The 14,368-nt window shown below is 43.4% G+C and overlaps 1 protein-coding gene across 1 annotated transcript in view; it reads right to left on the minus strand.

The window, feature by feature from the left end:
* The window catches only part of LOC129859071 (testican-2-like), a 63,619-nt gene that overhangs the window by 24,107 nt on the left and 25,144 nt on the right, over positions 1–14,368 (minus strand). Inside the window, exon 2 of the mRNA XM_055928430.1 lies at positions 13,243–13,291. Coding sequence (XP_055784405.1) covers positions 13,243–13,291 — 49 coding nt within the window. The remainder of the gene's footprint in view (positions 1–13,242; positions 13,292–14,368) is intronic.

The raw sequence follows: 14,368 nt of genomic DNA on the forward strand, positions 1-14,368 counted from the left end.
AGCACAAAAACATCCTGTGGCGAACTGCAATAGCATCGAAGAGCCCCCGCGATATGCAACTGTTCAGGGAAGTCAGGAACCAATACACGCAGTCAGTCAGGAAAGCAAAGGCCAGCTTTTTCAAGCAGAGATTTGCATCCTGTAGCTCTAACTCCAAAAAGTTCTGGGATACTGTAAAGTACATGGAAAACAAGAGCACCTCCTCCCAGCTGCCCACTTCACTGAGGCTAGGTAACACGGTCACCACTGATAAGTCCGTGATAATCGAAAACTTCAACAAACATTTCTCAATGGCTGGCCATGCCTTCCTCCTGGCGACTCCAACCTTGGCCAACAGCCCCGCCCCCCCCGCTGCTACTTGCCCAAGCCTCCCCAGCTTCTCCTTTACCCATATCCAGATAGCAGATGTTCTGAAAGAGCTGGAAAACCTGGACCCATACAAATCAGCTGGGCTTGACAATCTGGACCCCCTATTTCTGAAACTGTCCGCCGCCATTGTCCCACCCCCTATTACCAGCCTGTTCAACCTCTCCTTCGTATCATCTGAGATCCCCAAGGATTGGAAAGCTGCCGCGGTCATCCCCCTCTTCAAAGGGGGAGACACCCTGGACCCAAACTGTTACAGACCTATATCTATCCTGCCCTGCCTATCTAAGGTCTTCGAAAGCCAAGTCAACAAACAGATCACTGACCATCTCGAATCCCACCGTACCTTCTCCGCTGTGCAATCCGGTTTCCGAGCCGGTCACGGGTGCACCTCAGCCACGCTCAAGGTACTAAACGATGTCATAACCGCCATCGATAAAAGACATTACTGTGCAGCCGTCTTCATCGACCTGGCCAAGGCTTTCGACTCTGTCAATCACCATATTCTTATCGGCAGACTCAGTAGCCTCGGTTTTTCTAATGACTGCCTTGCCTGGTTCACCAACTACTTTGCAGACAGAGTTCAGTGTGTCAAATCGGAGGGCATGTTGTCCGGTCCTCTGGCAGTCTCTATGGGGGTACCACAGGGTTCAATTCTCAGGCCGACTCTTTTCTCTGTATACATCAATGATGTTGCTCTTGCTGCGGGCGATTCCCTGATCCACCTCTATGCAGACGACACCATTCTGTATACTTCCGGCCCTTCCTTGGACACTGTGCTATCTAACCTCCAAACGAGCTTCAATGCCATACAACACTCCTTCCGTGGCCTCCAACTGCTCTTAAACGCTAGTAAAACCAAATGCATGCTTTTCAACCGTTCGCTGCCTGCACCCGCACGCCCGACTAGCATCACCACCCTGGACGGTTCCGACCTAGAATATGTGGACATCTATAAGTACCTAGGTGTCTGGCTAGACTGCAAACTCTCCTTCCAGACTCATATCAAACATCTCCAATCCAAAATCAAATCTAGAGTCGGCTTTCTATTCCGCAACAAAGCCTCCTTCACTCACGCCGCCAAACTTACCCTAGTAAAACTGACTATCCTACCGATCCTCGACTTCGGCGATGTCATCTACAAAATAGCTTCCAATACTCTACTCAGCAAACTGGATGCAGTTTATCACAGTGCCATCCGTTTTGTTACTAAAGCACCTTATACGACCAACCACTGCGACCTGTATGCCCTAGTCGGCTGGCCCTCGCTACATGTTCGTCGTCAGACCCACTGGCTCCAGGTCATCTACAAGGCTATGCTAGGTAAAGTGCCGCCTTATCTCAGTTCACTGGTCACGATGGCTACACCCACCCGTAGCACGCGCTCCAGCAGGTGTATCTCACTGATCATCCCTAAAGCCAAAACCTCATTTGGACGCCTTTCCTTCCAGTTCTCTGCTGCCTGCGACTGGAACGAATTGCAAAAATCTCTGAAGTTGGAGACTTTTATCTCCCTCAACAACTTTAAAAATCTGCTATCCGAGCAGCTAACCGATCGCTGCAGCTGTACATAGTCCATCTGTAAACTACCCACCCAATTTACCTACCTCACCCCCCATACTGCTTTTATTTATTTACTTTTCTGCTCTTTTGCACACCAGTATCTCTTCTTGCACATGATCATCTGATGATTTATCACTCCAGTGTTAATCTGCTAAATTGTAATTACTCAATTTATTGCCTACCTCATGCCTTTTGCACACATTGTATATAGATTCTCTTTTTTTTCTACCATGTTATTGACTTGTTTATTGTTTACTCCATGTGTAACTCTGTGTTGTTGTCTGTTCACACTGCTATGCTTTATCTTGGCCAGGTCGCAGTTGCAAATGAGAACTTGTTCTCAACTAGCCTACCTGGTTAAATAAAGGTGAAATTAAAAAAAAAAATTTAAAATAAAGTATGCGTACCAAAGAAGGACCCCAATTCATTGAGCACATTGACCTTCAATCAGCCCAGGCTCACAGTGTTTCAGCTCAATCAGAACAGTCAGGACACAGTGTGATTCAGGCAGCAGCTCATGGAGAGCACACTGCTGCACAAGACTCAACCCCAAGTCTGCAGGCCTATACAGGACAAGGCCCCTCTGTGCTGACCAACTCACATAGAGGGCCATGGGGAGAACAGCCAAGACTTTCCAATTCACAGGACATTTCACAGGAAAACATTGAAAACCCTCTCATCACCATTCTCCAAAGACAGAATGAGGTTACTGCTATGCTAGTCAAAGAGCAACATCATTCCTTTCTGCCACCCAGAGAAATTACTCTTTTGATGGTGACATTTTACAGTACAGGTCCTTCGTTCAGTCATTAGAACATGGTATATAGGCCAAACTAGTCAACACAAACAACACTTCCTCGAACAGTAAACCAGAGCGCAGCCTCGAGAGCTGGTTAGGAGCTGCCAACATATGGCTCCAGATAAGGCTATCAGAAAGACAAGGGCTTATTAAAGGAGAACTACAGTGATGAATACAAGATTGCCAATGCATGGAGAATGCTTTTAGCTGGTCTAACATCAAATCCGAAGACCACAAGGCATTACAGGCCTATGCATTATACCTCAAATCAAATCAAATTGTATTGGTCACGTACACATATTTAGCAGATGTTATGGCCGGTGTAGCGAAATTCTCAGAGGTTGTTGTAATGCAATGGTAGATATGGATGAGATGGATCTGGCCTCCAGCTTAAAGAACATAATCCTGTAATTACCCTACAAAGTCAGGGAGAGGTGGAGGTCAGTTGCTTGTGAGTTACAGGAGCAGGCGTGCTGGACTACTTGATCTCATCCTGTTCATGGAAAAACAGGTGAGAATAGATCCTATACAATCCAGAAGCAAGACTCAAAGGCCAAACGTCGAGGCTCATTCACACGTCTATTCACAAATACACAGGGAGCAGATTTGCTACCAGCATGTCATCACCACAGCAACCCCCCCCCCCAAAACCCAAAACACATCACAGATCTGTTGTGTAACGGCCGTCACAAATTGGAGCTGTGTCCACAATTTAGGAAAAGGAGCCACAGGGAGAAGATTGGTTTCCTAAAGGAAAGGGGAATTTGTTTTGGTTGCTTGTCAAGTGGGCACAAGAGACTGCAATAGGCGTCTCAAATGCAGTGTATGTAACCAAACTCACCCAAGTGTGCATCATATTGATCAGAGACAGCAGAGCACTGTTTTCTCAGTGAGCAGAGCACTGTTTTCTCAGTGAGCAGAGCACTGTTTTCTCTGAACACATGTGGGCATACTGGGGCCGGGGACCAAGAATGTGTACTTGCTATTGTGTACCAGTAAAGGTCAAACCCCCTTGTGGGAGTGTCCGGTACGCCAGTGGCTGTGTGTCGGCACCACACACACACACACACACACACACACGTCTTCCTAACAGGCCCACCGAGGCTGAACCGGATGACGCACACACTTATATGTTACCACTGTATGCAACTACCAAGCCCACCAAATCCTGAACCGGATGACATATTCTCTCCCTCCCCCACCTCTATACAGCCACACTATCCATCAATACCTTAGGCTACTGCAGGCAACTGGGTCCTTACAACACAATACCACTTAGTGCTTTATCAATTAGCAAGACTTAAATCCCTTGACATTTATATTCATTCTCACATCTCGATCATTGTCATAACAGAATTGCTGTTCTCTCTTCTCTTCTAAATCAGCTCTTATGGCACAGTTAGAGCAGATGTTGTGATGCATAGAGACATACTGTATTCACATGTACACATAGTCATCTTATATCTATGCCTGTGGTGACCGGTATCATCTCATGTTATGGCATTGTAGGATGAAGAAGACTAAATCAGTAAAACAGAGTTCTGCAGCAGATTGTAGATTATCAGAGCAAACCCACAGATCAGATTGGAAAAGCAAATCCAAAACAATACACTCCCTATTCGTCCGCCACGGGCCTGTTTTGCCTCACACTTGCATGCATGTGCACACGTCAGAGCCACAGACGAGTCTTGGTGAAGATCCAGCCTGTAAAGAACAAGAAGGCCCACACGCTGTTGAAGCTCCCAATTCACCGCTTTATTGATAACGTTTTCATCTGAAACGGCTCTTCGTCAGATCAAGCAAACCAACTGAGTGTTCACATCCCAAAATATCCACATTTCACCTCACATGACCATTGCGGAAATGACGCATGGTGGGTGCAAAAACAATGAGTTTCTCTAATAATTTAATAACAATGAGTTGGGTAAATGTAGTAGTTCCAGAAAATAATATATATTTACAAAATGACCAAGATCATCACCCTTTCAGTCTGTCATCAACTGGTCATTCCTCTCCCTCTCTCTCGCTCCCTCTCTCCGTCTCTCCCTCTCTCCCTCTCTCTCTCTCCCTCCCTCCCGAGGATTTAACCTTAGCTTAGGAAATAAGAAAATACATGCAAATAGAAAAGACAATCCTCGTAATGTTTATAGAAAACATTTGTAAATAAATCTTGTTGGTATAGCAGCAGCCACAATACTGGCGCTGGCAGGCTTGGAGTTGTGTTGTGTGTTGTACAATAGCATAAGGTGGTTGCCTTAGCCCAGTGATAATTTAACAGGCTTCCATGGATTAAAGTAGTGCCTGCACCACAACGATGACGTCTCCATAGCAACAGGCTATGTGCACTGCGGTCTGATGGGGGTCTAGTTTTTGGACTGAATGTGATTTGCAGCTCAATCTGCTATATTACTGAGAACTCTCTCTCTCTTTCACTCTCTCCCTCTCAGTACCCCCTGTGCCCCCCTTCCTCTTCCTCCCACGCTCCCTCTCTTTAAACAACCATCTCCCTTTGTCTCTCTGTCTCCACATCTACTCTCTCTTTATCATGGTCTCTCTCAACAGTCTCTTTTACATCCCCAGTCTCACACTCTATACCCTTCTCCCTCTGTATTTTCCTCACATCATCTCTCACTCCTCTTCCCATCATCGCTCTCCATCTCTATCCTTGTTATACCATAAGAGTGTGCTGCTATAAACTCTCCAAATTAGGCCCTGTATGTGGATATCCATCCTAATACAGATTATCATCAGGCTAATCCCTGCATATTGGAGCTGGAGAATGGGGAGCTCAGCTCAGTCCACTGCCTCATCATCATCTCTCATCCTCTGTTTACAAACTCTCTGCTACTAATGTCATCAGCTACTGCATATTGCTTTTTCCTGGAAATAGATAAACGGAGCTATTACTCAGATATCTTTAGTTTATGAACACACACAGTGTGTGCTCACTCACGTGCGTGTATAAGCGCACATTCACAGAACCACACATAGAAATACACACACACAGACACACAAAGACACGGCACTCAACCATGGTTGTGTGTTTCTAAGCAGCCTTCACATACACCATGACCTGCCTCCTTATCGATACCCTACAGTCCCTATAGCAGGGGTATTGAACTATAGACCTGGGGGCTGCAGAGTCAGCTAGTTTCCCTACCTCCTTAGAGTACATAATTGTTTCACCGTCACTGATTTGAGGAAATTGATTCAAGGTCATTGATTAGTCAGAGAGTGAACGTCGGCTCACCTGTCCTCCCTGGGTCAAACCAGTTGCTGAGTAAACAAAGATAAGCAAATTGCTATCAGGAACCTAGAGGACTGGATGAATCCTCCAGCTTTAAAAGCCCTACACATGATCACGAAAACACTGATGAAAAAGCCATAGGTATTGTATTTGTTGCATGGAGGGATGTATTGGGGTGATATTATTTATGTGTATAACTGTAGCCTATATGTAAACAATGTTATTTGTGACCTGGCAGTGCCTTCCTGCTTTTGTGACAGTGTTGCGTTCTCTACAATAGTTGTGTCTATTGAGTCTACTAAATAACAATTATTCCATGATCTTTTGACTTGCGATTTATACTACATTCATATGGCTGTGTTTACACAGTCAGCCCAATTATTTTGCCAATTACTTGCATATCTGATACCTATCTGATCTTTTCCCTAATGTGTAAACAGCAAAAAAAACACATGGAATCTGATCTTTTTACTTACGATTTATACCACCTCTATATGTGGATTTAAATCCTGATACAAACCCGATCCTCCACATGTGACTTCTGTCTGGATTCTCAGATCTGATTTTTTTGCTATGAAGCACATTTGTTTTTGCACATAACCTACCGTTACCAAGACAACCCCCTCAACATTTAAAGGAACAGTGACAAGAAATGAACATAGCATCTGTATGCTATTTCAGATGCTACATCTTTTGAGTGAGCAAATCTGTAATAGGTCAAATGTAAAACTCCGTGTGGACAGTCAGTAAAAAAGATAGGATAGGCCTATGGAAGAAAAATCTGTGTAAACACAGCCATTGTGTGTGACAGTATTGAGTGGGATTGGTTGTCTATCCTCTCTGGGTTTAGACTAACGAGGCATGAAATGGTGTCTGATCAGCCTGGCTCTACAGTGAAGACATCACACTGACTCTAGAGATGTCTGAGGGACAAAATCTCTCCCCCTCTCCACTTCTCTCACTCTTTCTGTATCTCAATCTCTCTTCCCCTCTCTCTCTCTCTACCTCCATCTCTCTCTCACCCTTTATCCCTCTCTCCATTGCCTCATTAAACCAGCCTTAGAGGAAAGCCTATCAATAGATTATTAAGATGAGAGCTCCAACAATTTCTACAGCATCGTTTGATATTTCAATTATTGATTATAATAAAATACAATGGACACAAAATGGACTCCAGCAAGACAATCTCTCTCTCCCCCTCTACCTCCTCCACTCTCCCTCCTCTCCCTCTCCCCCTCTCTCTCCAGCCCTCTACAGGAAGTCATAATTACCCACTAATTAAGCTCGGAGAGATATAGCAGTACTAATGGACTCAGCCATTTCATTCCCACTACTTTATTTGAGCTGCAAATCAAGACAATGGTCATGGACATGATTTCAGTCTATGTTCCAAATGGCACCTTATTCCCTATATAGCGTACTATGTTTGACCAGGGCCCATAGTAGTGCACCATATAGGAAATAGGGTGTCATTTGGGATGCAACCTGGATGTCATGACTTTATCTGCCTGTGGCTGAATTAAAAACAGAGGAGTAGAGAAAACACAGTGTACTCAATGTTGATTGGTAGGTGGTCGACAGCAGAGCTCAGAACCTCCACAGAGAGAGAGAGACAGTCAGACGGCTGCTACTACAGTGAGTTTACATCTCTAACATCACTTGAACTTTTCACTGAGCGGCCACTACACGTGTGGACAACATCTGACCCAAGAATACAAATGGGATTGTAAACAAACATTCACCCTGTTGTGTCTAATACACCAGAGTAGCGTTTCGTTCCTCAGTTGAGTACCTTTTTGCTCCCTTTTATCCAACCTGGGCTTGAGCGCGTCGTGGTGCATTGATTCTCATTCCTATGTACCGTGTCGTGTCTGATAAACCCAGTGATCTTCAACCCCCAGTTTCTTGCCCAGCACTGGTCCTTGTGATGTTGCTGACCGGTCTCTCAGATGGTTAGCTAGCTAGCCTACACTGATTTAGTCAGCTCTCAAGAGTGGTTGGCAGGATTTTTTCCTGCCATTTAAATCCTTTGTCAGGCCTCTTAAGCATTGTTTGGGGTCGCATAAGTCCAAACGGTGTAAATACAGTGCATTTGGAAAGTATTCAGACCCCTTCTCTTCTTCCACATTTTCTTACGTTAAAGCCTTATTCTAAAATTGATTAAATCAATGTTTTACTCATCGATCTACACACAATACACCATTACGACAAAGCAAAAACTGTTTTTTAGAAATATTTGCTAATTTATAAAAAATAAAATAAAAACAGAAATACATTATTTACATAAGAATTCAGACCCTTTGCTATGAGACTGGACATTGAGCTCAGGTGCATCTTGTTTCCATTGACCATCCTTGAGATGTTTCTACAACTTGATTGGAGTCAATTTCAATTCAAATCATTGGACATGATTTAGAAAGGCCCACACCTGTCTATCTATATAAGGTCCAACAGTTGACATTGCATGTCAGAGAAAAACCAAGCCATGAGGTCGAAGGAATTGTCCGTAGAGCTCCGAGACAGGATTGTGTCGAGGTACCAAAACATGTATGCAACATTGGAAGTCCAAGAACACAGTGGCCTCCATCATTCTTAAATGGAAGAAGTTTGAACCACCAAGACTCTTCCTAGAGCTGGCCGCCCGGCCAAACTGAGCAGTCGGGGGAGAAGAGCCTTGGACTAAGAACCCGAGGATCACTGACAGAGCTCCAGAGCTCCTCTGTGGAGATGGGTAACCCATCTTTGCACCACTTTACCAATCAGGCCTTTATGATAGAGTGGCCAGACGGAAGCCACTCCTCAGTAAAAAGGCACATGACAGCCTGCTTGGAGTTTGCCAAAAGGCACCTAACGACTCTCAGACCATGATAAACAAGATTCTCTGGTCTGATGAAACCAATATTGAACTCTTTGGCCCGAATGCCAAGCGTCTCGTCTGAAGGAAACCTGGCACCATCCCTACAGTGAAGCATGGTGGTGGCAGCATCATGCTGTGGGGATGTTTTTCAGCGGCAGGGACTGGGAGACTAGTCAGGGTCAAGGGAAAGATGAATGGACCAAAGTACAGAGAGATCCTTGATGAAAACCTGCTCCAGAGCCCTCAGGACCTCAGACTGGGGTAAAGCTTCACCTTCTAACAGGACAACAACCCTAACCACACAGCCAAGACAACGCAGGAGTGGCTTCGGGACAAGTCTCTGAATGTCCTTGAGTGGCCCAGCAAGAGCCCAGACTTGAACCAGATCGAGCATCTCTGGAGAAACCTGAAAATAGTTGTGCAGCAACACACCCCATCCAACCTGAAACAGCTTGAGAGGATCTGCAGAGAAGAGTGGGAGAAATTTCCCAAATGCAGGTGTGCCAAGCTTGTAGCGTCATACCCAAGAAGACTTCAAGCTGCAATCACAGCTTGAAGGGTCTGAGTGCTTATGTAAATGTACAATAAGTTTTCTAAAAATCATTTTTTTCTTTTTCATTATGGGGTATTGTGTGTAGATTGATGAGGGAAAAAACGAATGTAATCCATTTTAGAATAAGGCTGTAACGTAACAAAATGTGGAAAAAGTCAAGTGGTCTGAATACTTTCCGAATGCACTATACAGTGTATATTTTTGGGGGGGGTTGAAATTATTTTTTGGGACTAAAAACAGATGTAAAGTATTTAGAAAAGATAATGGACCTATATATATTTTAGTAATATAATCTTTGAGAACAAAACAACCACCAAAATAAAAAGATAGACAGTCAGGGAAAATAACAAAATAAATGCATTTACCAGTATAAATTATGTTATTATGTTTGATCAATAGAACACAGCATTAGCCATGGTACAATGTCAGGAAAATAGCTTTACAACTGCTAAATGTTCTCTCATCTCCATGGCAGAATATGTAGAATCATAGGAAATTTGCTTTAAAACTGCAAAGTTCTCTCGCAGCTGCATGGCAAAATGTATAGAATTACAGGAAATTGGCTTGTACATGCAAAAATGTCTCTACACTGCCTAGATGGGGATTCAAACATTTTCTCAATAATGTAACTGCGCTGACCACCCCTGCCATGCCCACCACCGAAGGCCCTTTTTGATTCAGAAAAAGAAAACTGATTGGGCGATGCATCATCCTAAATAAAGTTCATAGTACATTGCATGGACAGCACACAAACATACAGTGCCATCAGAAAGTATTCATACCACTTGACTTATTTCACATTATGTTGTGTTACAGCATGAATTTAAAACTGATTTTCTTTTAAAATTCTCACCAATCTACACACAATACCCCTTAATGACAAAGTGAAAACATGTTTTTGTAATGTTTTCAAATTGATTGAAAATTAAATACAGAAATATCTAATTTACATAAGTATTCACAGCGATTACAGCTGTGAGTCTTTTTGGGTAAGTCTCTGAGAGCTTTGCACACCTGTATTGTACAATATTTGCACATTATTCTTTTAAAAATTCTTCAAGCTTTGTCAAGTTGGTTGTTGATCATTGCTAGACAACCATTTTCAAGTCTTGCCATAGATTTTCAAGCAGATTTAAGTCCAAAACTGTAACTATACCACTCCGGAACATGCAATGTTGTCTTGGTAAGCAACTCCAGTGGAAATTTAGCCATAGGTGTTAAGTTATTGTCCTGCTGAAAGGTGATTTTTTTCTCCCAGTGTCTGTTGGAAAGCTGACTGAACCAGGTTTTTCTTTAAGATTTTGCCTCTGTTTAGAAACATTCTGTTTATTTTTATCCTAAGTAAATTCTCTAGTCCTTGCCAATGACAAGTGTACCCATAACATGCAGCCACCACCATGCTTGAAAATAGTACTCATTGATGTGTTGTGTTAGATTTGCACCAAACATAACGCTTTGTATTCAGGACATAAAGTTAAGTTCTTTGCCACATTTATTGCAGTTTTACTTTAGTGTCTTATTGCAAACAGGCTTCCTTCTTTTCACTCTGTCATTTAGGTTAGTATTGTGGAGTAACTACAACGTTGTTGATACATCTTCAGCTTTCTCCTACCACAGACATTAAACTCTGTAACTGATTTAAAGTCACCATTGGTCTCACGGTGAAATCCCTGAGCGGTTTCCTTCTTCTCCGGGAACTGAGTTAGGAAGGACGCCTGCATTTCTGTAGTGACTGGGTGTATTGATACACCACCCTAGACCCACTCCAATTTGCATACAGCCCAAACAGATCCACAGATGATGCAATCTCTATTGCACTCCACACTGCCCTTTCCCACCTGGACAAAAGTAACACCTATGTGAGAATGCTATTCATTGACTACAGTTCAGCGTTCAACACCATAGTACCCTCAAAGCTCATCACTAAGCTAAGGACCCTGAGTCTAAACACCTCCCTCTGCAACTGGATCCTAGACAACCTGACGGGCCGCCCCCAGGTGGTGAGGGTAGGTATCAACACATCTGCCACGCTGATCCTCAACACTGGAGCTCCCCAGGGGTGCATGCTCAGTCCCCTCCTGTACTCTCTGTTCACCCACGACTGCATGGCCAGGCACGACTCCAACACCATTATTACGTTTGCAGACGACACAACAGTGATAGGCCTGATCATCGACAACGACGAGACAGCCTATAGGGAGTTAGTCAGAGACCTGGCCATGTGGTGCCAGAATAACAACCTATCCCTCAACGTAACCAAGACTAAGGAGATGATTGTGGACTACAGGAAAAGGAGGACCGAGCACGCCCCCATTCTCATCAATGGGGCTGTAGTGGAGCAGGTTGAGAGCTTCAAGTTCCTTGGTGTCCACATCAACAACAAACTAGAATGGTCCAAACACACCAAGACAGTCGTGAAGAGGGCACGACAAAGCCTATTCCCCCTCAGGAAACTAAAAAGATTTGGCATAGGTACTCAGATGCTCAAAAGGTTCTACAGCTGCCTGGTACTGCCTGGTACGGCAACTGCTCGGACTCCGACTGCAAGGCACTTCAGAGTGTAGTGCGTACGGCCCAGTATATCACTGGGGCTAAGCTGCCTGCCATTCAGGACCTCTAGACCAGGCGGTGCCAGAGGAAGGCCCTAAAAATTGTCAAAGACCCCAGCCACCCCAGTCATAGACTGTTCTCTCTACTACTGCATGGCAAGCGGTGCCGGAGTGCCAAGTCTAGGACAAAAAGGCTTCTCAAAAGTTTTTATCCCCAAACCATAAGACTCCTGAACAGGTAATCAAATGGCTACCCGGACTATTTGCATTGTGTACCCCCGCAAACCCTCTTTTACGCTGCTGCTACTCTCTGTTGATCTTATATGCATAGTCACTTTAACTATACATTCATGTACATACTACCTCAATTGGTCCGACCAACCAGTGCTCCCACACATTGGCTAACCGGGCTATCTGCATTGTGTTCCACCACCCGCCAACCCCTCTTTTTACGCTACTGCTACTCTCTGTTCATCATATATGCACAGTCACTTTAACCATACCTACATGTACATACTACCTCAATAAGCCTGACTAACCGGTGTCTGTATATAGCCTTGCTACTCTTATTTTCAAATGTCTTTTTACTGTTGTTTTATTTCTTTACTTACACACACACACACACACACACACACACACACACACACACACACACACACACACACACACACACACACACACACACACACACACACACACACACACACACATGCCTTTTTCGCACTATTGGTCAGAGCCTGTAAGTAAGCATTTCACTGTAAGGTCTACACCTGTTGTATTCAGCGCATGTGACAAATAAACTTTGATTTGATTTGAATTAGTAACCACCATGCTCAAAGGGATATTCAATGTCTGCTTTTTTATTTTTACCCATCTACCAATAGGTGAGGCATTGGAAAACCTCCCTGGTCTTTGTGGTTGAATCTGTGTACAGATAATTGTATGTGTGGGCTATAGAGATGAGGTAGTCATTCAAAAATCATGTTAAGCACTATTATTGCACACAGAGTGAGCCCATGCAACTTATTATGTGACTTGTTAAACAAATGTTTACTCCTGAACTTATTTAGGCTTGCCATAACAAAGGGGTTGAATACTTATTAAGATTTTCATTTTTTATTCATTTGTAACATTTCCCCCAAAATAATTCCACTTTGATATGGGGTATTGTGTGTAGGTCAGGAACACACAATCAAAATGTAATCGATTTATATTGAGGCTGTAACACAACAATCTTTGGGTGTGAATATTTTCTGAAGGCACTGTAATAGATAAAAGGGTACTTGAAAGAACTTAGGTGAAACGTACTTTCATTAGAGCCTCCCTGATTCTCATCCAAGGTCCGCACATAGTCATCCTGCAGAGACAGAGAGTTCCAAGTTAACCCACAGTAAAATAAGCATCATGATTAACTGAGTGAGTGAGTCAATGGTTGCTTCCCAAATGGCACCCTATTCGGTATATAGTGCACTATTTTTGACCAGAGCCCTATGGGTCTGCATGGGGATTTAAGGAGCAGCATGGCAGCCTGTAGTAATTCACCAGAATAGTCTTGCACACACTGTGTGTCCAAAATGGCACCCTATTCCCCATATAACACACTACTTATCCCATGGGGCTCTTGTGTAAAGTCAAAAGTAGTGCACAATATAGGGAATGGAGTCTGGATGCATTTGGTATGCATCCAATGGCTGTGGAACATATGGCTTCAGGGGGAAGCGGGCTTTGAATTGTAATAATTACTTTTTATACTTGTTGTAATGAAAGGAAAAATCACTCCACAACTATCTTTTAGTATTTTTTTCATTAGTCCACTGTTGATACAGTCGCAAATGTTTTGCATGTCAGCAACGGCATTTTCAAGATACAGGACTTTCAAAAAGCAAATTCTCATTTGCCACATCATCATAATGATGCGTTTTGCATCATATGAAGTCATTTCAATCATCATGATGATGCGTTTTGCATCATATGAAGTCATTTCCATTATCATGATGATGCGTTTTGCATCATATGAAGTCATTTCCATCATCATGATGATGCGTTTTGCATCATATGAAGTCATTTCAATCATCATGATGATGCGTTTTGCATCATATGAAGTCATTTCCATCATCATGATGATGCGTTTTGCATCATATGAAGTCATTTCCATCATCATGATGATGCGTTTTGCATCATATGAAGTCATTTCCATCATCATGATGATGCGGCAAATGACAATTTGCTTTTTGAAAGTCCTATATCTTGAAAATGTCGTTGCTGACATGCAAAACATGTTGCGACTGTATCAACAGTGGACTAATTAAAAAAATACCAAAAGATAGTTGTGGAGTGATTTTTCCTTTCATTACAACAGTAACCATCCTCATTAAATGGACAAATTGAAGGAGCGAGAGAGAGAGAACGTGTCTAGGGCGGGCGGGAGAGTGAG

Source organism: Salvelinus fontinalis, chromosome 1 (genome assembly GCF_029448725.1).
Source record: "Salvelinus fontinalis isolate EN_2023a chromosome 1, ASM2944872v1, whole genome shotgun sequence".
Lineage (NCBI taxonomy): Eukaryota > Metazoa > Chordata > Actinopteri > Salmoniformes > Salmonidae > Salvelinus > Salvelinus fontinalis.